This window comes from Perca fluviatilis, chromosome 14 (assembly GCF_010015445.1).
Source record: "Perca fluviatilis chromosome 14, GENO_Pfluv_1.0, whole genome shotgun sequence".
In the NCBI taxonomy this organism is placed as follows: Eukaryota; Metazoa; Chordata; class Actinopteri; order Perciformes; family Percidae; genus Perca; species Perca fluviatilis.
The window spans coordinates 10,565,913-10,590,860 of NC_053125.1; the positions used below are offsets into that span (position 1 = coordinate 10,565,913).

The 24,948-nt window shown below is 41.1% G+C and overlaps 2 protein-coding genes across 7 annotated transcripts; one reads left to right on the forward strand and one right to left on the reverse strand.

The window, feature by feature from the left end:
* Positions 1–84: 84 nt before the first annotated feature.
* On the forward strand, positions 85–13,445 carry LOC120573171 (dynactin subunit 1-like). 6 transcript variants are annotated; one of them, XM_039822686.1, is made up of 33 exons: positions 87–237; positions 927–1,044; positions 2,004–2,069; positions 2,187–2,381; positions 2,582–2,663; positions 2,768–2,799; positions 3,123–3,143; positions 4,201–4,224; positions 4,677–4,763; positions 5,210–5,359; positions 5,630–5,653; positions 6,300–6,497; positions 6,709–6,913; positions 7,029–7,107; positions 7,269–7,428; positions 7,591–7,695; positions 7,919–8,110; positions 8,277–8,393; positions 8,476–8,628; positions 8,741–8,901; positions 9,101–9,269; positions 9,576–9,644; positions 9,834–10,046; positions 10,187–10,348; positions 10,823–10,954; positions 11,083–11,208; positions 11,334–11,476; positions 11,562–11,728; positions 12,023–12,141; positions 12,221–12,416; positions 12,515–12,588; positions 12,679–12,768; positions 12,873–13,445. In XM_039822686.1, exons 2-33 carry the CDS (start codon positions 1,009–1,011, stop codon positions 13,008–13,010), a joined length of 3,885 nt encoding a protein of 1,294 aa, XP_039678620.1. In that variant the 5' UTR covers positions 87–237; positions 927–1,008; the 3' UTR covers positions 13,011–13,445. The 6 variants fall into 6 exon arrangements, with proteins under 6 accessions (XP_039678622.1, XP_039678620.1, XP_039678623.1 ...); XM_039822688.1 differs by lacking the exon at positions 927–1,044 and having other exon boundaries at positions 85–237; XM_039822689.1 differs by lacking the exon at positions 4,677–4,763.
* A 151-nt stretch (positions 13,446–13,596) lies between these two features.
* Positions 13,597–24,205, reverse strand: fam113 (family with sequence similarity 113). The gene is made up of 9 exons (XM_039822692.1): positions 23,850–24,205; positions 23,530–23,608; positions 23,162–23,241; positions 22,747–22,979; positions 21,078–21,228; positions 20,099–20,345; positions 19,461–19,517; positions 17,109–17,255; positions 13,597–14,862 (listed from the first exon to the last, which is right to left on the reverse strand). The coding sequence occupies exons 1-9, from the start codon at positions 23,850–23,852 to the stop codon at positions 14,714–14,716; spliced, it is 1,146 nt and encodes a 381-aa protein (XP_039678626.1). The 5' UTR covers positions 23,853–24,205; the 3' UTR covers positions 13,597–14,713.
* Between the last annotated feature and the right edge of the window lie 743 nt (positions 24,206–24,948).

Sequence of the window (24,948 nt, forward strand, 5' to 3'; positions counted from 1 at the left end):
TAAGTTGTTTTTTTTTAATCCAAGAATGGCTGCAGCCACCAGGGGCGCTAATTCTCACTAGTCATCTTATCTTTGGTCTGTCAGGCCACCGGAAGTGACCTGTCACAAAACGAAAAAGACTACCGGATTTTCAAGCTAGGTAGCCAAAAAAAATAACAACAGAGGATCATTGTTTAGCTATCTGCATGAACACCTTAAACAGTTACATTTAAAGACAGGAATCTCTGTGTATGCCAGGTAAGCTATATTATTGAATACAGGTATTCTGTGTACGTTTCGTAACTGTAACGTTACCTTTCTTTGTGACTTTAGCTGGCGTGCTAAGCCGAGTTGGCCGGTTTTAACGTTAACGTTAGCTAACGTTTGCTTTTAACTCAGTTCTGATGTCTAAGTAAACATATGGCAAAGTAAAGCGTAAGGTTAAGCGATTTTAAAGTAATTTTGTGTATGGCTATCAGTATTATTTTGAACGTAACTCAAGCTAACAATGCAGCAACAATACAGCAGGCTAGCTTGATTGTCATGGCATTTCTTCTTATCGCACTTTGTTCTTTTCTGTCGAAAAGCTGCTGTTTTTATTGCATTGTGTTTTTTGACAGAATAAAAACAAATCATTCAATTAACCTAGCACCTGACTCTAAATAACAGTACCAAGCGAATGTATCAAAGAAAGGTGGAAGACACAGCAGTTACTCTACACGTTACTACTCCTAAATAAATGTAGGCCAGTAAATTGATTATCTCATCACTATTCAAGTGGCTCAATGTAAAGCATCAAGCTAACACCCATGTGTTGTTTCTGTGGGAAGACAGATAGATATTACCCTCCCTTTTCATCAGTTCAAATCAGCTGTGACGTTTTGTGATGCACCACATATGATCCCTCCCTGAAATAACAGTCTTGTATTGTCCTCTCTCTGGAAAAGAGGAAGCAGTAATATAGCAGAGAAAAATTACCACTTAAGCCCCATCTTTGTACTGGAGGTGAAACCATCATAACTTGCTAATATGGCTTTGAACAGACGACATTCTTATACCCCCCGGGTGAGTAACATGGACACTCATTATTAAATAATATCTAATTTAGTACATCAGTGTTAATTTTGTTTGATGCACTTAATCAGTAGAAATCATTACATTATAATGGCTAAACCTATAAAAAGGTAAAGGTTTGTGGCACTCACCATACAGTTGATGCAGGGTTCACTTGGTTGCAAATTGGGTCCTCACACGAGAAGAATATAATTGGTTAACTCTAGATATCCTGTGGAGAAAATGAAGTTTCTGTCCTTTATGGTTAAGATTTGTTCCCCTTAATCTCAATTAGTATTTATTCTAGAGGGTTCTGCAAAACTCTGCTTCTATCATAAGGCTTTGATAAAGTTTTTCTATCCAGTTTTTTGCCCTGTAGTTTAGAACTGTGAGGCAGCGTGAATTCACATGTCCCTACAGCTTCATAAAAGGATTAGTGCAGTCCTAGTTTGTCTTGAATAAGCATCTTTGTGTGAGCAAGGCAGGGATATGCCTTGTTTATCATGAAGTCAGGACATATGACTGGGTGCATGAGTGTGTTGCTGTGCTTTGTGGCCTTAAGACTCTGTCCTTGAATATTTTTGATTTCTAAGATTGCTCTTAATAGCTGGAGCAGGGAGAATTATGGGTCATTGTTGTTACACATAAAACAATACTGTTTGTTCCGGTCTTTTGCAGGTCTGGTGTACAGTATTAATCATTATTTGTCATACATACTCATACATAGTAAGCTACGTCAATTTGACCGAGATTACGATCTAAAAAGTCACCATGTCTGAAGAATTCAGAAATTAAAACAATAAATTCTCTGGTATGTAATGACCTCACCTCACCTTTCCTCTTCCCTATCTCTCTACTTCTCCCACCTTACCCCTCGTTCCCATTGGCAACCAACCTTCCTATACTTTCTCTCTTCCACATTTCCTCCTCTTTCTTTCTACTTCCCCACGTGTATATCCCAAATCCTCCAGCTGACCAGCCAACTGATCAGCAAAATGAGCAGCACAGGAACAGTGGAGAGTAGTAAACCTCCAAAGGTAGGTCACTTTTCAATACAGACAAAAGAAAGGAACACATGAATGGAAATAAACAAATTACTAGTGTGCATAATGACTCACAGTCTTATCCTCTTGTCTCTGCTCCTCTTCTCATAGATTGGCTCTACAGTTGAGGTGATAGGGAAGGGTCAGCGTGGAACTGTTGCCTATATCGGTGCCACCCTCTTTGCCTCTGGGAAATGGGTGGGTGTCATACTGGATGAGGCCAAAGGCAAGAACGATGGCACCGTGCAGGGAAAACGATACTTCACCTGTGAGGAAAATCATGGGATATTTGTCAGACAGTCCCAGGTTAGTGACAAAAAGAATTGTTGTGATGTAAGGATGCATGTATACTTTAATTAGAATGAAAAGTGTCAATGGTTTTGTTGGTTGTTGTTTGAGGACCTTTTTTTTTGAATTTATGACCACAAATAAACATTTGTTCCTGCTCCCATTTCATGTCCGTGTTGTCCTGATCACCACCTATGTTTCTCTGTCACTCTGTACAGCTCCACGTGGTGGAAGACGGCTCCAGTGCAACCTCACCAGATACTCCTGAGTCAGGCATTGCAAAGATACCCAGGCAAAAAGGTGAGTGTGAACCACAGCTGTGTTTGAAATTCATACTTTTGTACCTTAAGTACCTCCAAGTTAATAATAACAGTACATAATAATTCTTAATTTCTTTTCTCCAGACATTCCTGAGACTCCCAGAACAACCAAGCAGGTAGGCAACAATTATATGCACCACACAGCTTTTTTAAAGTCCTTTGTCAGTTTAGTAAACTTGGATCTTTGTATGTAGTGTGGATTTAAGAAAGATGTCCATGTACTCACTCTTTTAAAGTTATTTACTTACACTTTAATTCAATTCCTGTCCTTTCCAGAGCAGTTAGGTAGGTTCAAATGTGTTAACCAAGATGAATCAGACTTCTTAACCAGACTAGAGGTGCTTTGTTTCAAAATGTTCCCCCCATTTTTTCTGTACAATGTTAATCGGTTTCTGTTTTGCCTCTCAGTCATTTTTGTTTTTCTGAAAACCTTTTGCAGACACCTGTGAACGTTAAGAAGGTAGAACTATTTAAATTAAACACATTTGCTTTTGCCTTGGTTGTTTTTAATCACACTAATGTGGAAACTCGTCTTTTGTATTTATTTGATTCTTTTACGTGTTGAATTTTGCACGGGACATCTCTTGTCGTTGATAGATGTCATTCATACTGTATTTTCTCTTGCTTTTCTGTGGCTGCCCTCCGTTCTGTACACCAGATCTGTTTGCTCATTTCATTTTATTTTTTATTCTGGTAAAGGCATTCAGCACAAACATTTAGATGTGAAATTACGACTGTTGTAAGGCGTATATCATAATATGTAGGTTTGGGCATTGTTTGGATATTAACGATTCTGATTCCAATTCCGATTCTTCCTTTCGATTCCGGTTCTTATCGATTCTCGATTCCGATTCTTTGAGTGGTGGATTTGAAACGGGTCATATGCTTATTTCACAAATAAGAGGAAAGTTTTATTTTTATTCAAAGGTGGGTGGCAGTTTGACAGGGCTTTTTCAATGTAAAATAAAGCCACACTAGAGCACCGCTTACTGTGCTCCATGGCTGCAACACAACAAGCGCCTGGCCGCTACGGAAACCACAACTTGCACATGTTAAATTTGGAACCCATGATCAGATTTGAAACCAAATCATCCAAACGATTCCAATAAAGAAACAATTCCGATGGATTCCAAGTAGGAATCGGTTCTCGATGCCCAACCCTAATAATATGTGTATCATAATACGTTGTATTATGGTGTCTTTGTCATTCCTTTTGGCCCCACAATTCAGTGATATCTTTTTTTAACACCATTGCATGAGTTCACATTTTATTCTGCTCCTATGGCTCGAGTCATCCAGAAGAGCTATTCTTTAAGGTGGTTTTAAATGGTGCATGCAGCCGTCACAACTATGATCAGTGGACATGAACTAACAGTGGGTATGCCTCTTATATGCTGCTAATCTATTATCTTGCTTCACCACTGGATGTATGTGTGTGTATATCTTTGTGCGTGTGTGTGCGTGTGTGTGTGCCCATTCCTCCCTCTTTCTGCTACTCACCTCCTCCTCTCCTCCAGTCCTCTACCCGCCGCTCTGCCAAGGTGAGCTTGTCTACAGCAGACAGGGGTGAAAAACAGCAGTTGATTCTGAAAAGTTTTGTTATTTTATTGTTCCAACTTTTTGTGGGTGCTTGGCAAGTTAAATCAAGGGCGCAGCTTCAAATGTTTGAAATCGTTTCAAAGGCCATGCATTTTTGTGTTGTATGATAAGTACATACTTTGTCTGATAATAGTGTCTTATTTAAAGAACAGGTTTTTTTTATTTTTTATTTTTAAACCTGTTTTTAAAACGCTGGTTGTACTTCTCTGCACTTGTACAAATGTCATATACAGTGGGACCATAAAAAACAGGATGTTTGTATAACCGTCTTGCTAATTCTAATGTGTACGAATAAGAAAGTGGTTTCATTTTGTACCGTCAAGCTAACTTTGCAGCTGAGTTTTACAAATAACTCTTGAGTCCTAACACAGTCTCTATAATCACACTGTGGCAGTGGACCACTCCAAGTCGTCTTACGCCTGCCATCTCCCTCCCCTCCCTCTTGGTACGTTCCTCCGGACGCTCCAACCTGCCGCGCATGGTACGCTCTGTCATATCAGGGTAACTCACCTGTTACTTCACTGGGAGTGGTGATCTGTTTTGTCACAGAAAACTGGTGGTTTGTTATCCTTCGGTGCACAGGTGCAGCACTCTACCAGATAAATGAACTCAAAGTGGTGTCTGTGTGAACTTGAACAACATCTCTTGCGAGGGACACTGGGAGGTGAAATGTTTGGTTTTGGAAGACTCATAAAGTCAGGTAGATTATTGTATTTTAGCCCATAAGCTATCATGAGATGAAACCAGCGGCACAGCATGTAATACTGGATGTTCACTCTTCTACTAGGTTCGTCAAAGTTATGTGGGTGAAGCTCTTTACTGACATTCAAATACTTAACACCACACAGTACTTCCTTTTCTTCCTCCGTTTCATTCCTCATCTTCTCCCTCTAGCAACTCTCTAACACTACCTGCCTTGGTCAACAGGCGTCTCGTGAGAGCCTGTCCCATCTGTCTGGTGATGTGAGTGAGGTGGGCCTGTCCTCCCATCAGGGTGCCCTGGGGGCTCCCGTTATTCCTCAGCCCAGCGGGTCGCCTGCAGCAGTGGCAGTCCCGGTCCCAGCTACTCCAAGCAAGGTGGGTCACTGACAATAAGAAGAGGCAATTTTAGTGTCTGCACAACAAAAAAAATATGCTCATTCAATATGTTATACGTTTCATTTTTCATATGGAATTCATGACCATATCAACCGCACAGGAGATCAACATTTGCTCTTTTAAAGATTGATTCATTTTTTCGGTGCTTCCAGCTTTGTCAGTATGTCACATCTCCATCATTTTGTTCCTATTTGTCCATTATATCTGGCATTTTGTCCTATTACATCCATGTTTTTATTGTTTGACCAGGTGGAACCTGCCATTTCCAAGCAGGTAGAGTTTTCTAATGGCTACATGCATGCTGATGATACCCGGCATGACTTTACTAACAAACTCATCAGATGACCCTCAGCACACTTTCCTTAATACTTGGATTTTGTAATGTCATCACAATGAATTATCTCAGACACCCAATTCCATCATTGTGTTTGTAGGGAATGGATTAATCTTTCTCCATAGCTCTTAAATGTTCGGTTCCTGTTGAGGTGGTGAATTCAGAGGTTAAAGTTAGTTAAAGCTACATATAGTGTGTGGTTTCTGTCTCCCCCATGACGAATTCTAAGTAATGACAACAACACTGTCAGTGTATCCACATGATACAAGCCTTCCATGATTTGTATCAACTCATTTGGCAATGGCTTGAATGTAACGGACGTTCATTAATATCAAAAAGTTACGCACTAAAGCTTTAATTGACGAACTTATTGGCAAATTAATTTGGAGCAGCATTTACTATCTTGTTCTCGTTTTTTGGTGGTGGTACTTGATAAATTTTTTTTGTTTCTTTACTGTCTTAAAATAAAATCTTGGGACATAAATTAAGTCAAGTTAATACTATAATATACTATACTACTATACTATAGGCGGCAGATTTAAACCGTCCTCTTGCTTCTCCCCTCCACCCATCCATCCTTCTCAGGAGGAGGAATCCATGCGAGCTCAGGTCAAGGACCTGGAGGAGAAGCTGGAAACACTGAAGATGAAACGGACAGAGGACAAAGCCAAGCTGAAGGAGCTCGAGAAATACAAGATCCAGCTGGAGCAGCTTCAGGAGTGGAAGAACAAAATGCAAGAGCAGCAGGCTGATCTGCAGAAACAACTGAAAGAGGCTAAGAAGGTACACAGGAAAATTAAGTACTAACAATTTCTCTTAACGCTGAATTATACCATTATCGATATTTGCAATATATTGCAACAAAGATTAAATTAATGCTAATTTGTAGGACATGAAATGATTACTATGTCTAAGACTGTAGAATTTAAAGAAGCAGCTCCGCTCTCATCATACATGATTTTCTAGAGTTGTATTTTGTACCTCCTCTTCCCAGGACGCCCGCGAGGCACAGGAGGCCAAGGACCGCTACATGGAAGAGATGTCCGACACTGCAGACGCCATAGAGATGGCCACACTGGACAAAGAGATGGCTGAAGAGCGGGCCGAGTCACTGCAAGTGGAGGTGGACACGCTGAAAGAGAAGACGGAGGAGCTCTCCATGGACCTGGAGATCCTTAGACATGAGATTTCAGAGAAAGGTGTGTACTCTTTTCACTAATCCGCAAAGGCCTTATATCAGTGTCTCTCCTTTCTTTCTACTTTATTCATGCCCTGCTTTCCCTGACTGTGTTGCCTTTTCTTTTTCTTCTGCAGGCTCAGATGGAGCCGCTTCAAGTTACCATGTCAAACAGCTGGAGGAGCAGAATGGCAGACTAAAGGAGGCACTGGTTCGGTCAGTCAAATGTCATTAAAAGCTGTTTGTGTATAAATAAATAAACTTAGTCCTAAAAAGAGACCATGAATACAAGGCCTGGAATGGGCATTTGGCAGTTTTAGCTGTCAACATTTTGGTCTGAACCCAATAAATAACCTTGTTTTAATTTTCCTCCTCAGGATGCGTGATCTGTCTACTTCGGAGAAGCAGGAGCATGTAAAGCTGCAGAAGCAGATGGAGAAGAAGAACTCTGAGCTGGAGACTCTGAGAACTCAGAAGGAAAAACTGCAAGAGGATATCAAGCAGGCGGAGGCAACTATTGATGAACTAAAGGAGCAGGTAAAGTCAAGAAAAGAGAAGGAACAGGATTACAGAGAGGAAATGTTTTTATGAGTCTCTGATGATGCTTTCTGGAGGTTGACCATTAATATGGTGAATATAACAGAACAGGTTTAGGCTGAGCTATATTTAAAAGAAACAAGGACCGTTGTTTGTTACCAGGTGGATGCTGCTCTGGGTTCAGAGGAGATGGTGGAGACCCTCACAGAGAGGAACCTCGACCTGGAGGAGAAAGTCAGAGAGCTGAGAGAAACCGTCACCGATTTGGTCTGTACAAATGCATTTATGATTCCTGTCTTCAGTATTAAAGTACAACAATACAAACTATGTTATACTATGCAAGTATTCACAATTAGATTCTCTTTTTAAGGTAAATTCGTAGCAACATAATGGTATAAGTAACCAGGAAGTTAGTACAAAGGTTGAAAAGAAGTAGAGTAAGGTAAAAACGTAGGACATTTATCACTGAATTTATTTCCTGTAACAATAGGAGGCCATTAATGAGATGAACGATGAGCTCCAGGAGAATGGCCGGGAGACGGAAATGGAACTGAGGGAGCAGGTGGACTTGAGTGCAGCAAAGGTCAGAGAGGCTGAAAAAAGGGTGGAGGCTGCCCAGGAGACTGTAGCTGATTACCAGCAGACCATCCGCAAATACAGAGACCTCACCACCAGCCTACAGGTGGGTGGAGAGGAGGGAAACACGCATGCTCAAGGAAATAATCGGAGGATTCATACCATTATTGCCATACAACTTAGTTGTTAGGAATTTGCCTCCTGTACACTGGATGAGGAAGCCTACAGGACGGATGCTCTGACACTGTATGTGCTTTTCCCCTGTGCACCAGGAGGCCAACAGAGAGCTGATCAGCCAGCAGAATGCAAATGCTGAACAAGTTCAACAACCGCCTGCTGAACTATTTGACTTCAAGATTAAGTTTGCAGAGACCAAGGCTTATGCCAAGGTAGGAAACCTTTGTGTGTTACCGTGCCAGGAATGATGAGTTTACACCTTTAACAACATTTGCTTATAATCTGTGTTCCCAGGCCATTGAGATGGAGCTGAGGAAAATGGAAGTGGCTCAGTCAAACAGACAGGTATCCCTCCTCACCTCCTTCATGCCGGACTCCTTCCTCCGTCATGGTGGAGATCACGACTGTATTCTGGTCCTTCTGCTCATCCCGAGGCTTATCTGCAAGGTATGTGGACAAATGAGTACAAGCATCTTTTTGTCTAATCCAGATCACTATGAATTTATTTTGCTGTGCCTAGTAATAATTAATGCTTTTGTGTGTGTCCCTTACTTGGTAGGCCGAGCTGATCAGTAAACAGGCCCAGGAGAAGTTTGACTTGAATGGGAACTTGGCCCAGGGGACGGGGCTCAGAGGGCCTCCAGGAGAACAGCGCAGTTTTGCCTCAGGACTGGTCTACTCCCTGTGCCTGCTGCAGGCCACTCTGCACAAATATGAAGAGTAAGCACTTCATCACGAATGTGTCAGAAATAAAATATGGTATTACTTCCAGAGAATTGTGTATAGGCTCCCAGCAATTATTGTTTTTTACTAAAATAAAATAGTAATAATATAATAATTCTAATCTTGCTGTGATATTGTGAACCTAATTCAGGAACAATTTGTCTGTTCTTTTCACTCCTCTCTGCTCTGATTCTAGGGCTCTGAATACCTGCAGCGTGGAGGTTTTTAAGCGCATGGGTACACTCTACTCTGAAATGAGCTTCCACGAGCGCTCTCTGGATTATTTCATCGACCTGCTGCACAAAGATCAGCTGGATGAGACCGTTCAGGTGGAACCTCTGACTAAGGCCATCAAGTACTATCAGGTAACAAAAAAATGTGGTTAAAGAACTTACCAGAGTTGTATCCGTCTTTTAAACACACCCACTTAATCAAACCCCTGAAGGAAAAGTGTGCAATCCATTTTCTTATCATGATTTGTTAGGATCTTCCGATGTTCATGTAAAACTATTATGTGATTGTTTTAAATGAGTCTCTCAGCTGCTGAACATGTTTTACAACTACTATAAAATAAAAATATATACTAAACAACTGTGTTTATGTATTTTGGAGCAACCGCCCCATAATCCTTTCTTTAACCTAAGGTTTTTCACTGTTGTTTTGTCTTCCAGCAACTGCACAGCGTCCATCTGGCAGATCATACTGAAGACTGCACAGTGCAGCTGGCCGACCACATTAAGGTATGTTAAGTACAGCGTAAACAATTTCAGGAGAAATCCCAACAATTTAGTTGTTCAGAAAGATTATTAATCTTTCAATTGTAATACATACTTTTTTCCCTCCAAGAAAAAAAAGTCCTATAATAAACAGAAATGAGAGTATAGCAATAGTGTCTCCTAACATCACTTATCCCCACCTCTCACCTCCAGTTTACCCAGGGTGCACTGGACTGCATGGGAGTGGAGGTAGCTCGCCTGCGGGTGTTCCTGGCAGCAGGTCAGGAGAGCTCAGGCTTTACTGTTCTTCTAAAGGACCTGGACACTTCCTGCTCTGACATCAAACAGTTCTGTAAGAAGATCCGCCGTCGCATGCCTGGAACAGATGTAGTTGGAGTTCCCGCTGCTCTTAACTTTGGACAAGAGGTATGGGATACAGAAACAAACCTATAGACAAGTTAAACACACACACACACACTCTAATGACCATTGACTTACTAACGCTCACAGTGAAATGAGTGATCCACAGTATGTATTTGACTGACACGTTGTGTCTGATCTGGGAGGTGTCGGAGTCGCTGACGGAGTGCAGGCGCCAGCTGACCCGTGTGGTGGCTGTGCTGCAGGAGGTGGCTGCAGCTGGAGCTCAGATGGTTGCTCCGCTGACAGAACAGGAGGGGCTCAACGCTCTCAAACTGGAGGATATCGCCTGCAAGGCCGTGGAGCAGGTAGTTTGACTGTTAATAATCATGTTCCATTGGCCCGATTCTCTTGGGACAATGGGACATTTATCACTGACCGTTTTAGTATCAGGTATTTCTGTTTTGTTTAAATTGAGAATCAGTGGTGATGGTGCAGTGGATATGACACATGCCTTTGCTGTGGGAGACCTGGGTTTGATTCCCACTGCAATACATCAACCAATGTGTCCCTGAGCAAGACACTTAACCCATAGTTGCTCCAAAGACGCGCAACCTCTGACATATATAGCAATTTTAAGTCGCTTTGGATAAAAGCGTCAGCTAAATGACATGTAATGTAAAGAATCAGTAGGTACAGATGTTCTAAGCATTTTCAAATGCTGTTAGATTCATGTTAAACTTAACTTTTAAAAACACTTCCTGAGTATTGTTGTTGTTTTGGGACAAGTAGTAGTAGGTTGCAGTTGTGTTGTTGTATTAATCTACACTCCTTTTTCTAAGGTGTATGGCTCTCAAGGCCTGAACGGCCCAGAGAGTCTGCGTCAGTCCTGCACCTCCGTCATCGCTACCATGAACAAGATGGCCACGGCCATGCAGGAAGGAGAGTATGATGCTGACAAACCACAGGGCAAGGTGTCTGTTTGCCTTAACTTTTTTCTCGTTAATGAATCCCATAATTCAGACATTGCAATTCAAGCAATATTTCTGCCGTTTAGGACTTAATCCCAGTTCCAATTCTTACTATTTGATCATGTCCTCAGCCTCCTCCAGTGGAGATTAGAGCGTCCACCGTCAGGGCCGAGATGACGGACGCCGAGGGTCTAGGAGTTAAACTAGAAGACAGAGAGACGGTTATCAAGGAGGTCAAGAAGTCCCTCAAGATCAAGGTGACACCTCCAACAAAAATCACTAACCTTTCTCTGTGAAGTGTTTTACATAAGTCTGCCAGTTTGAAATAGAAAAGCATCCGAAACAGGCATAACTGATGTGGCTGTACCTCACCTCTTCCCAGGGTGAGGAGCTGAGTGAGGCCAACGTCCGTCTGAGCCTGCTGGAGAAGAAGCTGGATACCTCCACCAAAGACGCCGATGAACGTGTGGAGAAGATTCAGACCAAGCTGGATGAAAACCTCGCCCTGCTGAAGAAAAAGGAAAAGTAGGAACGATGGAGAAGCACACAGAACTCATTTCAACACAGCTTATTTTCCTGCTCGCTCACCTTCCTTTCTCCTCATCTTCAGGGAGTTTGAGGAGACAATGGATGCCCTGCAGGCTGATATCGACCAGCTAGAGGCAGAGAAGGCAGAGCTGAAACTACGTATTAATAACCAATCCAAGATGACCATAGAAGGCCTGAGAGCCACACCTGCCTCTGGAATCGCCTCCATAGTTCAGGGATCTGCAGGAGGTGAATTTTTTTTTTTTTTTAAGGAGATCACAATAATTTTTGATTAAAGGTGTGGCCTCTAATTCAACCTCTTGAGACGCTATTTCAACCCGCTGGTAGTGAGATATATTTTATGCCTGCAGTTGGACTACTGCAATAGCGGTAAATGTGTTAATTCAAGACAGCAATCCAATTTTAGGAATCACAAAAATAGTCTCTACATTTTGGGGGGGGGGGCACAACACTGTTAAAGGAGAAGCACAGGCTGTCATAGTGATTGAATGTCTCACCATTTTCCCTGTCCCTCTCCAACAGGTCTGACTCCATCCCTGGCAGGACAAGTACAGGTGGTGGACTCCCCCCTCCTCAGGCAGCAGGTTGAGACCCAGAGACTGGGTATTAAACACCTCAAGAATGAAAACAACAGACTCAAGGTACACTGGTGTTGGAGTAAGTATTATAATATTGTGCTATTGTGCTAGATGTCTAAAGTCTGAGTATATCTACTTACAGGCAGAGAAGATGAGAGCCCAGCTGGCCTCCCTGCCTCCACTCTGCCCTCCCAAACTACCAAAAGTGTCCAAAGAAAGCTCCATGCCACCAGAAGGACTAAACACAGGCATCTATCGCAGGACTGACCAAATGCTGTCAACACTGCTCAAGCTGAGTTCAGAGGTTAAAGTGGTGGACATCAGTGGGAAGACAGCAGGTGTGTGTGTGTGTCAGTTTCCAAACCTTCCTCTCCTGTGTGCGCCCCGAGTGTCCTGGTTCATTGTTCGTCTCTCTCTCTCTCTGCGTTTCTCCTAGTTAGTGCCGGTGCCCAGCTGCTGGAGCAGACAGCTCGACTGCAGAACCTCAGTGATGCTCTGGACAAACTCAAGGTGACAACTTCAGAATCATATCTGTTCTCCTCACCATGTTAGTAAATTAACAATACAAAAACCAAACATTTGGACCCTTCTCCATTTCAGGGAGAAGTAGCCGAACATGTTGTCTCCTACCAGCCTGGAGCTAAGGCTTCCTCGGACTTCGCCACCTTCCCCGTCTCCTCTTATGTTAAGGTAAAACAGTACTTACACACACCATCAGCTACAATATTTAACATAGTTTGATCTTTTCTAGTCAGAATGTGTCAACACATGTACATATATGCATTGTTTCCTAGGCAAAGGAAGAGAAGCAGGGAGGAACAGTGTTTGTGGGTCGTGTTGCCATTCCTTGCACCCGTGGACAGGAACAAGTCCACCGCCTCATCCTATCACAGCAGCAGCTGCAGAAAGTGCACCGCCTCCTCATGGCCTAAGACAGCGTGCCATTGGCCCACAGATATAATTAGCAGTACATCAAGAAAAGCTTTTGTTCTTTATTCTCATTCCAGCTTCCACTTTACTCCAACATTCTCTATTTATCACTTTTGCTTTTCACTATTCTCAGGAAATTGTATCCAATATTTGTAGACTATAGCACTAATAACATTAAGGCACAGCAGTGACTTTATATTGACATAAAACTGGTGTTTTAAATGAAGTCCAAATGGATTTGACTCCTGAATGTCACATTATGAAGGTGTCCTGTTTTTACTGAAGTTGTTGGTATGCCCCGATTTTACCAACTCTGTGGGAAAAGGAGAAAGCTAAAGTCATTTTTACTGTACTTGCACCTAGTGAGTCTTTTCCTTTGTATCTTTTGTACTTGTAGTAATTCAGACAATAAAAGCAATTCACTTCAGAGCAACAAACACTGTGTCAATGTCAATTTTGAGATATTGTACCTGTATGTCCTCTGCAAACAAAGAAATGAGCTGGCCCAAAAAGTACAGTCTAATATCATGTTCCACTGTCTGGGCCCAAGTGTACATTGTTGTGGAGTATACACATTACATGCCAAGGTATTGTTATGGAGTTCATTTTATTAAATGAATACATTAATAGTGTAACAACCAGAACTTGGTATAACATGTGGAACATGTCCTCTAAAGTGCCACAGCACAGGTTGATTTACATCTTAACAGGCCTGGGCAAACGCCAGAGCTTCTCTCTCTCCATATGTCTCACACTTGTTTCCTAATCAGTGTTCATCTAAGTGATGAACAAGAATTACATTGTAAATGTTTTGAGAGGCTCTACTCGATATTCAGAAAACAAGTGGAGACAGACACACACACACAGGATGCAATTCCTCCGCTATATTAAAAAAGGTTCAGAATATCAAGTACAGCACCTGTAAGGCTTAAAGGAAACTAAATCTTTATACCATACTTGATCCGTGTGGGACATTGAGAAGATTCAGAAGGATCATTAATTTAGAACTTTAATAAAGGATTCATGTTAAAACAAAATAAAATAAAAAAAAAAACAACAACACTTGAAATCTTAGCATCAACTTGAATAGAAAACATCAACGGACATTTAAAGTGCAGAATTAAAAAGGCTTTGAAATGTAAAATATTGCAAATAAATTTTTGGTGGCAAAGAACATACTAAAAAAGAAAAAAAAAAAAAAATTAAAAGAAAAAAGGACCAATATGTGAATGTGAGGTCATTAACAGTCTTGAGCGTGAACTAAGCCATTTGAGGATTCATGTTGGCTCCTGGTTACGAGCATGTATAGTTCGGTGTTGAACAAATGGGACGGTTCTGTGATAAGCAAAGGCAACTGGACTTGCTAGAAATTCTTCAAGACGGCTCTCATCCAAAAGGCTTCTTTAAATCTGACCAATACATCCATGATCCGGACTGACTATTAGTGAGTTCCAGATACCTCTGGTGGGTTGTGTGTAAATATCTGGAACTCCCCACTAGTCAGATTTGAAGAAGCCTTTTGGATGAGAGAATTTCTAGCAAGCCCAGTTGCCTTTGCTTATCACAGAACTACCATGACCTGGACGACTTAGAACCTTCACAGACAAATGGGACTGTTGTGAAACAATGTACTGCAGGTGAGGCAAGAGTCTGCAGTAGATAAATGGAAATTGACCATATCTGAATCTTGTAAAAACTCCCTGCCTCAGTAGAAGCCACCATTGTGGTTGTTCAATCTGGGTCTGTGATGGGTGTACGGAGCATAGTGGCGCCTGGCATGGCGGCTCTTCATCACGTCCTGATGATGGTGCTCGTCGTAGGGCTCAAAGTGGTGGGGAGGCTTGTAGTCGAAACCTATAGAACATACAGGACACTTTCAAAAAGGAACTAGATCAGAAGACCAACAGATACATTGGTCTTTAGGGCTGGGCACCAAACGTCGATACTTTTATGGCACAGACCGAAACTACTTTACTCTTTCGGTGTCAAAAGCGTCTGAGCCCATAAGCACAAGCTTATCTGTCCTCTCTGCATATTGACAGAGAGCGGAGCTCCGACACACACATGCACGCACACACGGACATGGAGTAAACTCAAGTAAACTACGTGGACTCTGCAGTTTCACTGAAGTCACGGCGATGACTATAAAGTGGTTTCAAGTGTGGTTACAGTTTTTCAAATCTTCACGCAGACCGCAATATTAATGGCGAGGCGAAAGCGGTGGTGCCATTTTACATTTCCTCTGAGACAAGCAGGCACAACAGTGGTTTCTATACCCTGGTGGCTGACTGACAGGCTGAGGTTGTAAGGCAAGGCAACTTTACTTCTACAGCACCTTTCAGCAACAAGGCAATTCCATTACATTCATTTGCAAGTTAGTTCTCCATTAGTTCAAGGTTAACAGGGCAGTCACCAAGTTTATTGTTAAAGGTTTGTGTCATTATGCAGTTTGACCTAAAAGTCTGTTTACATTCCTTTGCATTTTAGTTAGCTCAATATTAGCCTGTACACTATGTCATTTGTTTAGTTATTTATAATATGTTCATACTGTGGCAAAAAGGTTTCTTTTTTGTTGCCGCACCGCTATCCAAAAGCACAACCAGTGTTATTAATGTTACTCTGAGTGAGTAGTGTTACCGGAATTTTATTTTGATTCACAATTAAGGTGGAAAAGAAAAGTTTTGTGTTTAATGTGTTTTTGTTGATGTTGAAATGGATTTTAAAAACATACGGTATTGAAAAAGTATCGTTAAGGAACCGGCATCGAAACTGAGGTATCGAAATTGTCACCGGATCAAAAGATTTTGAACGATGCCCAGCCCTATTGGTCTTGCACGTAAAAACAACAAATGTTTACCCTTCAGTGCAGGGGCCCGTTTCAGAAAGCAGGTTTAGTGAAAACTCCGAGTCTGTTAACCCTGAGATGAGGGAAACTCTGGGTTTTCTGTTTCAGAAAGGGAGGTTAATCAAACCAGAGAGAGAGAGAGAGAGAGAGAGAGAGAGAGAGAGAGAGAAAAAAAAAAAAAAAAAAAAAAAAAAAAAAAAAAAAAAAAAAAAAGAGAGAGAGAGAGAGAGAGAGAGAGAGAGAGAGAGAGAGAGAGAGAGAGAGAGATCCAGCCTGTTTCAGAAAGAGAGGTAACTTCACCTCAGAGTCTGTGAACCTAACCTGGTCTGGAGCAGGTTTTCCTCAATAAACCTTGAGTTTCTCTCAGTCTCCTCCCTCTGACACAGCGTGCTCTCATTCATTCATTCATTCATTCATTCATTCATTCATTCATTAATTCAGTCAGTATCAGGCGCATTTTAGCACAGTTTGTTATCTGCATGAATAAAAAAAAAAAAAAACAGGGTTGTTTATCAACTGTGTTAGGCAGACGAAAACGTGTTTTTTCTCAAAACATGGCACTTCCTTTTGTCGACGATCCCATTGATGAAGAAGCTGACACACATACGTCGGGAGATGATATTGAGGCCCCGACTATAGATTTTTCATTTCTAGATAACTACCTATTTCTGTTAATGACATGGTGCTGCAGCCTCAGAATAGGACTAGGACTTTTTCGCCCGCAGGATTGCACCTAAATGAAATAGATTATAGGTTCAATACCATTTCACCAGTAATATTATACTTATAATTAAATATGATATTAATACACTATATTGGAACTTAAGCATTTAATCTAGTAGCAATTTTCTCCCACGCAAATACTCTTTTGTAGCAGCCGCTGTTTTTATTCCCCCCCCAACGAAATATATGCTCAAACTCGCTGTATGTGCGCATGAGTATTTCCACCGACCAGTTTGTTTGTGGTTGTTACCATGGTGAATCGTAGTATCATGGCTCTATTCATGCTGCCTTTTTATTGTGGTGGTGCACGCACTTAACTGTGAGTGAACCTACTCTGAGTTGATTGAACCAACTCAAATCAGCTGTTCTGGAATCAAAAACTCAGTTTCCCATCTCAGGGTAAATCAACTCAGATCAGGGTTAGACTCAGTTTGTTAAACCTCCTTCCTGAAACGGGCCCCAGGGGGTCTAGTTGATGGAAAACGCATCGGTTAGGTCACTCAGCCACATTTATATCAGCATACCAACTTACCATTTCTAACCCGTCTGGTCTCATGGTATGAAGTATGTGGCTGTGGGTAATTCTCAAAGTTGAAGTAACCAAAAGAGGGGTTATCACTGAAGAACTCCTCCCTGTAGCCGTCATAGCTGTTGTAATTTCCCTTTGATGGGTGTCGCTCTGTGAAATGGAGACAGGGGAGGTGGGGGTGTTAATAAAGATAGATAATACTTTGCTATGCTCCCGTCTTTGGAAATTACTCTACTGCACAAGAACCTGACATTTTTATTTGATTTATTTATCTCGAACAAACACTGTCAATAACAAATAATGCATATACAAAAATGCAACAACATCCCCCCTCTCTATCCTTAAACAATTTTAATTTTTATCTGGTAAGTCATTTTGTTATCGTTTAAAATTTGATGTCGAACAATTAACGATTGTCAATTCAAAAAACAGATAATGTGCCAATGATACCCCGCATGATTTATTATCCTGATGGCTCTTTTTTTGCAATGTGCAAATCTTTTGTAAGGTGCTTTTGTAGGCGCTTCCCCAAACTTCCACACAATAGATCAGATATGGTAAAATACCCCCCCATCTCCCCGCTGTAAACACTGGCCGTTGCTGGTTTTTCGGGGGTATTAAGTACCATCAATGCTGTCAAAACTACCAGATCGCGGGCGCCCGGATAACTCAGTTGGTAGAGTGGGCGCCCATATATAGAGGTTTACTCCTCGACGTAGCGGGCCCAGGTTCGACTCAGACCTGCGGCTCTTTGCTGCATGTCATCCCCCCCCCTCTCTTTTCATGTCTTCAGATGTCGAATAAAGGCCTAAAAATGCCCAAAAAATAACCCAAAAAAGTAAACTACCGGACCGTCCTTCACAATAATTACATGCTTCAACAACTCTGAATTATGCAATAAAAGCTCCTTAATTTCCCGTACAATAAAAATAGAAACTCCTTAGGAGTAAAAGTTTTGTCGCCCGAGCGTTCATACTTCTTTTCATCAAAGTCACTTTCATGTACTAATTAGACATCCAACTGTCAATGTACATATAGGAAAATTCATACGTAGATTGTTAGATGGGTATAGATCAATTCTTCTAACATTTTTGGTGATGATCGGAAATGTAAAGTAACGCGAAAAGACCGGAAAGTGTGTCAGGTCGGAAGTGTCCGAATATGGCCAATAGCAGCGAGTGGTGTCTAAACGTGGACACAGTGACGCTAATGTTTTCTATTTTTACTTAATATTCCAATGCTCCTGGCCATCTTAGTGCACAGATGTTTAATGTGGGGCTTCCAGCACAACCTGTGGTCAAGTAGGACACCTAGAAATCTTTCGATAATATATTCTCTTTCAATTATTTCATTAAGAATTACTATTCCTATTACTATTGTTTTTCCAACTCCCTTCAAACACGAAAACCGTGATCAACCAAATATGAATCATAGATCATTCTATCCAATTATTAATAATACATTTTGATGTTTGTCAACTGTTCTGTCCAGTCCCGTCTTGTCAGTTCTGTTATTGTCCCGTCTCACTTCCTTCTGTTGTTCTGTTTGCCACCTTGTCGCGTTTCATGGGTTATGTGTTACACTCCGTACGTGGTGCTTCAATCCCCCCTGCCCTTATATGGATCCAGGGTCTCACTAAAACAGGATGAATGGTCACGGTGGGGCAACTGTTAATGCACTGAATGTAATTCTAAATCTGAATGTAACATACTGTGTATATATATAAAAAAATAAATAAAAATTACTTTTAGTTTTGTTCAAGTTTAAATTTGATAATTTCTTTAGTGATAATTTAAGATGTGCTGTAAGGCATCCCCACAACACAATTGTGTCATCTGCAAAAACTGTTGTAAATTTGATACTCGTTGACCAGCGATGACCCACTTGTACAAACTGACTCCTGTTTTCAACGTAGCTTTAAACCACTCATGGGCCACACCTCCGTTCCATTTTTGTAGGAATATTTCATGATCAACAGTATCAAATGCTTTTTTAAGATGCAATCCTGAAAAAACAGCATGACATGCATCAGCAAACAAGAGCTGAGAGAAACACTTCAGTTTACAAGCTATAATTAAGATCTCTCTCCCCCCCTCCTAATTAGATGCCATCTAAAAATTGAAAAACATTTTTCTACATTTGACTGTAAATGGGACAGTTAATCCTGATGGACATCAAGTATACAATTTAACAAGTGACAAACCCAAACATGTCTTCTATCCAGTGAATTCATATTAGAAGATAATAGTTTGTGATTTATTGTACCCATATTTGCTTGCTTTTTATTAAATCAACCAATAGAAATGATCCCAATCAACACATCATCATCATCATCATCATCATCTGATGTCTTACCTGCAGGTTTGGTAGCATTTGCATTGGCTGCCTGCTGAGCAGTAACCTCAGCATGATCTAAAAAGGACAAACTCATGTCAGCCTAATTTATTTAATGAAATTATTATTGTCATAATATGTCATAAATGCATATTTTAGTTGAACGACTAATGCCGCTTAAACATGATCCGCGGTAAAACCGCTCTGCGCTAACCATTCCATTGTTTTCCTATGGGGAAATCAGTGCCGTGGGATGCACTCAAATTCCAGCGTTGTGCTTTGGCTCTTGCTCTCCCTTACCGCACACTTTTGCCACGGATCACGTGTAGGCAGCTTAACAGTAAAGCTTGATTTATGGTTCTGCGGAGATTCACTCAGAGCTTTCGCAGTAGCCTACGTAAGTGGCCTGAAGTTTATACTTGTGCGTTGGTGTGTGCGTCAAGCCGGTGTGTGTGTGGTATAGCGAGGGAGAAGTGAGAGAGTGACTGTGATTAGCTTAGGAGCAAGTCGCAACTCTAGAGTCAAAGTGGGAGACACAAAGTGTATACAGTATATTTACTCCTCTGTCTGTGTGTGTGTGTGTGTGTGTGTGTGTGTGTGTGTGTGTGTGTGTGTGTGTGTGTGTGTGTGTATATATATATATCTCATTTCCTTCTCACCAACAGCAGTCAGTGGACAGGGCATAGTAACCCCCCAGGCCTGTGCAGAGTGCTGTAACAGCAGAGAGGTTATCTTGCGGTGTGCAAGGGCGTTCCAGTGGACGCCGTCATTCGTACGATGGTGCAGGGAGAAGCGGAACTGAAAGTGAAGGTCCAACACATCCATCCCGTAGGCGTCAGCCAGAGTCCCGCTGTAGAAGTTGGCTTCAATCACATCATAACGCAGCTGGGGAACCTTGTGCTCGATCTGAGGTGAAGGAGGGAGGGGGACAAAGTTTTAAGGTTGGTACAGTAGAGCAGCAGTAGTCAGAAGACAACGCAGAGAAATAAGCCTACCCTCCATTAGACAAAGTGTGGGGGGAAAAAAAAGAATCAAAATGTATTTGAATATAACCAAACTAGTTTAACACCTTACTATGGTCTTCACAAGCCAAGACATTTTTTTTTTTGTAATCTAACCCAATTTAGTGACTAGTTTGAACTCCACCGATACCTCAAACCATACATATCTCCTGCTCTATGTATGCCGGGAGTGTATTAACATTTATAATCATCCCAGTTAAAGCTTACAGTGTGACAAAGAAAAAAAAAAAAAAGAAAAAAAAAAAAAAAAAAAAAAAATCAATAAATAAAAACTAATTTTCTGAGTTCTTCTAATGGAGTCTTAATTATTTTCTCTGACTTTCTGATGTTCCTAAGCCTGGTGAACTTTGTTCACGGCCATCCGTCCTGCTCCCAAGGAGCTGTGCTACATATAGGACAGCTGGTTATGTGAAAATTGACGCCACTACTGAGGTAGGAGAGGATGTGGATTGAATGAATGTACGCCTCCGTAGTGCTTTCACAACAATCATGTCTCTCATGTGAATTCCCAGTAAGGTGTAAGAGGAAATATTTTATGACAGATGTGTGCTAATTTGACCCAACAAGACATAAATTCACTGTTTAGTAATTATGCAGAGGTTTGGCAATGACATACCTCTGGGACCAGGAAACCACCTTTAATCCTCTCTCCTAAGGGCATGGTGAGGTTCCATACGACCAGGGTTTCCTTTGGCAGAGTCACTTTCAGCTCATCAAATAACTTATGTAGGTTCTCCTTGTAGTTATCAAGCCAACTGGAGTTGTATCTACAAAACCCAACACAGACGTACCTATAAAGAACGGTCACTTACTATGCACAAACTAATCAAGAGAGATTCAGGGACACCTTACACCGGGGAACAGGTTAGTCAAACAGCATTGACTGCTTATTTCAGGAAAACTTTTTTAAAAATTTGAGCTAAACAGTGCTTCGTGCCACTGCTGTCCACACTTGCACCAACAGAATTGACCAAATCTGATCACTTAAGTGTTGCAGTAACACTGAGTCTGTAGAAAAGCACAGCTGTATAGTTGTAGAGAACTATTAAACTTCCACCCACAACTTCCTTACCCTAGCTGTTAGATCAAGAGGCAGGCGTGAGGAGAAATTAATAAATTAGACCTCAGCCACCCTTTTAGACATCTTAACACAGGTAGCATTCCAAATCACACACTTTTTGTGGCCCCTTAATTACCAGATGTTTACATTAACAACAGCTCACAAAAAGTAAATAGTGCTACATCTAGTTTCTAGATCTAGTATATCCATGACGTTTCACTTCCGGGAATGTTCAGGTGCCGCAGGAAATTCGCCGGATGCCCCTCATTTTCGGCCAGATGTCTGTCACCTTCCGCTTTCTTTGTGTTGTAATTTTAAACTCCGGTGGATTTATGAGGTAGGGTTGCATGATATTGACAAAAAGTGATATTGCATTATCAATTATGAATATTGCAATATCAATTTCAATATGTTTTTAATATTTCTTAAAAATAACAAAAGTTACGGGAAAACACACCAAAATAGATTCATAACAAATTCAACAAGTTTTCTTACAACAAGGGCCTTGTCTACAGAACAGGACCTGTTTTACTGGTTTGACAGTATAAAATAAATAAAGAGAACAGGACACACAACTTCTCTTTGGCTTCTCTGATTCGTTCCGTTTTGTTGTCTCCATTTCTTCACTTACGCCGTCACTGTTGAAATATGCACACTCGTGGTACGCTCCGTAGGGTTTGTCACGGAGTGGATTCAAGCTGGCGCTAAATCAAACAACTAAGCCACACAGCCAACGGACGGGACGCAGAGCTCCACAAAAAAAAAAAAAAAATATTGCATACTTATCGCGACACTTTCGATATATTGTGATAGCAATATAGAGTCGATATATCTGCACCCCTAGATATAATGCGCAACGTGATATTGCGATAACGATACTGAGTTGATATATCTTGCACCCCTATTATGAGGACTATGGTTAACTGCTCCTCAGATCTCTGCAGGGTAAATCCAGACAGCTAGCTAGACTATCTGACTAAAACAACATCTGAACATACACATTCCACCAAAACAAGTTCCTTCCCGAGGCTATTTTGCAGAGGCAGCGTTGCTCTGTCCGGTGCTTAGCACCGCCCAAGATGATTGTGATTGGTTTAAAGAAATGCCAATAAACCAGAGCATGTTTTTCTTCCATCCCAGAATGCTGTGTGGACTAGCCAGAGCCTCCTCTGTAGCACTGCGAAGGAAGGTCTGGCATTGCAAGACAACTCCTTCACCTACCCACCTTGAGATATCCCAAACGCAGGAGTTGAGAATTACTACATCAGGTTTCAAGCCTTGGCGGAAGTCTTCTAGGATGCTCTGCATGTAGCCAGAGTAGACGCGCGTCACAAAGTAGAAGCGTACGAGGTGGTGGGCGGACTGAAACTGCCGAACCTCCCGGTACCCCGTTCCATTGTGCATTTGATTTAGGCAACCTCCTTCCACCAGGCAGTCCTGTTCAAAGCTCATCTCACCCTGAAGGTCAAAAATAGGAATTATTATTAGTGGAGGAGGGTTGCTATATTTAACTTTTTGAGATCACATATTATGACAACAGTAAACAAAAACAATGTCATGAATATGGAATTCCTTTCATGCACCTTTTTAAATCAGTAAGTGCAAACCTGGTGAATATTAGCCCTCAACACATCACTTGCCTTGCTCCTGAGTTGTTTTGCAGTGAGATACTTGTCCTTCTGCAACAGCACAACAAGGTCCTTGTACACAGACCTCTGAACTAAGGGTGAGATACAGAGAGTATTAAAAGTGGCAGTGTAAAAATCTGACCCATGCTCACAACCAAACCATCCAGGGCGCACACAGATTTCTTCTGACTTTTGGAAGCTGGCAAATGGACAGTCAACAAAACATAGATGGATTAATCTTGCCTGCCATGCAAGAGAAATGTGATGATATTCACTATTTTGTTTTTCAAATGAAATGGGCTGCTGTAAAACTTTTAAAATGTATTCCTTTTCAAAAGATTATTTTGAAAACGAGAAAGTGAATTTAAGTGACTACTCACTGGAGTCTCCCATCACCACAATGAACTTGTTATGGAGCAGCTGGCTGGCCTGCTGGTGGCTCACACACTTCATCATCTCCTGTTAATTACAAAGCCAAGCCATGTTTTTTGTTCATCAACATACTGTGAAAGTGAGAGTAGCATTTACTCACGAAATAAGATGGTTGAAATTAGGCTTTACAAGTGCAGTTTACTAAGTTACAGAATTTCTTTGCCACAATTACGTTGGTAACGTTAAAGATGGCTCACACTTCTGGTAGCCTTAGCTAAGCTAAGAGTGGCTGGCTTTAGACTTAAATTAACATAGGAAACATACTTACCATTGTTGAGTTTAGGGGCAAATATTTAAGATTTGACTCGTGAAAACTCTTTGTTTGTTGATGTTTTGAATCTAGTTAGCTAGCTAGCTAGCTAACATTAACGTTGGCTAACTTTAACGTCAATGGAAAGTGAATCATCACAATCTGGACGTTTTTAGTTCCAGGACCTAACGTTAAACACGCAATGTCTTCACCAACTGGCCCCTCGCTCCACTTTTAAAGTTGTTTGACAATTAGAACAAGTTCAAAACTCTGCCATTGTCTTATTTTGTAGCTTTAACATACAGATTTTAACTTTTAACTCGACTCTACCGTTTTTTTTGTTCGACAACAGGTGTCGGCAATTTGATGATGCTTTTAAAGACCAACGGAAGTTTCACTTTTTCGTACGCGCCATAAATCAGTCTCGCGATGTTAATTTAGACAAATTAAAATGAGATGTGGTTTGATTGATTTACTCTGAGTAATAACAGTCTATGAGTAATAATCAAAATATAAACTGCATGATGGATAAAAAAAAACGTAATAAAATGACAATTTGCTTCATAGTTCGTATTCAATCTTTGTGATTAATTAATAATTACATTTTTAAATTATAATGCAAAAAAAAAAATCTTGAAATGTAACTCGCCTACATATTTAGCTAGGTCTACTTGTGTAAGCCCTCTGTGGATGTCCGCTGTTGCCCAAATTCCCTTTACACTCAAATACCCAGAGACCAATGCTCCTGTGCTGGAATAACACAACCTGGTAGACCTAGCCTACTTGGTTTTGCATGTAGGCTATCAGTTAGTGGTGAGTTCATTAAACACAAATTTAAAGGCTAAGCAACCATTTTAAATATGTTAAAGAACTCCATGTGTGATGTCAAGCCCTTCAAAAAACATATCCCTGAAAAGGCAAGTTATCAGTTGTAAGATCATCATCAGCTTAAAACCACTCTGTTAGGGGAGACCTTTTAAAGAGGGACAATGCCTTTACTAATAGTCGGCTTTCAAACAAAGTCTAACGACTTTACACACAACCACATGAAACTTTTTTGATAGTTCTTTGCTCCAAATTTGGGGGATAAACAAATGGCACTCAGAAAAATGTTGCA

Coding starts and splice junctions, on each gene's coding strand:
- LOC120573171 (XM_039822686.1), top strand. CDS start 1,009: ATGGCTTTGAACAGACGACATTCTTATACCCCCCGG. Junction 10,047..10,186: donor CTCTTAACTTTGGACAAGAG/GTATGGGATACA, acceptor CTGATCTGGGAG/GTGTCGGAGTCGCTGACGGA. Junction 12,589..12,678: donor ATGCTCTGGACAAACTCAAG/GTGACAACTTCA, acceptor TCTCCATTTCAG/GGAGAAGTAGCCGAACATGT.
- fam113 (XM_039822692.1), bottom strand. Junction 23,242..23,529: donor TGTGGTGATGGGAGACTCCA/GTGAGTAGTCAC, acceptor TCTCACCCTTAG/TTCAGAGGTCTGTGTACAAG. Junction 20,346..21,077: donor GTGGTTTCCTGGTCCCAGAG/GTATGTCATTGC, acceptor CCTTCACCTCAG/ATCGAGCACAAGGTTCCCCA.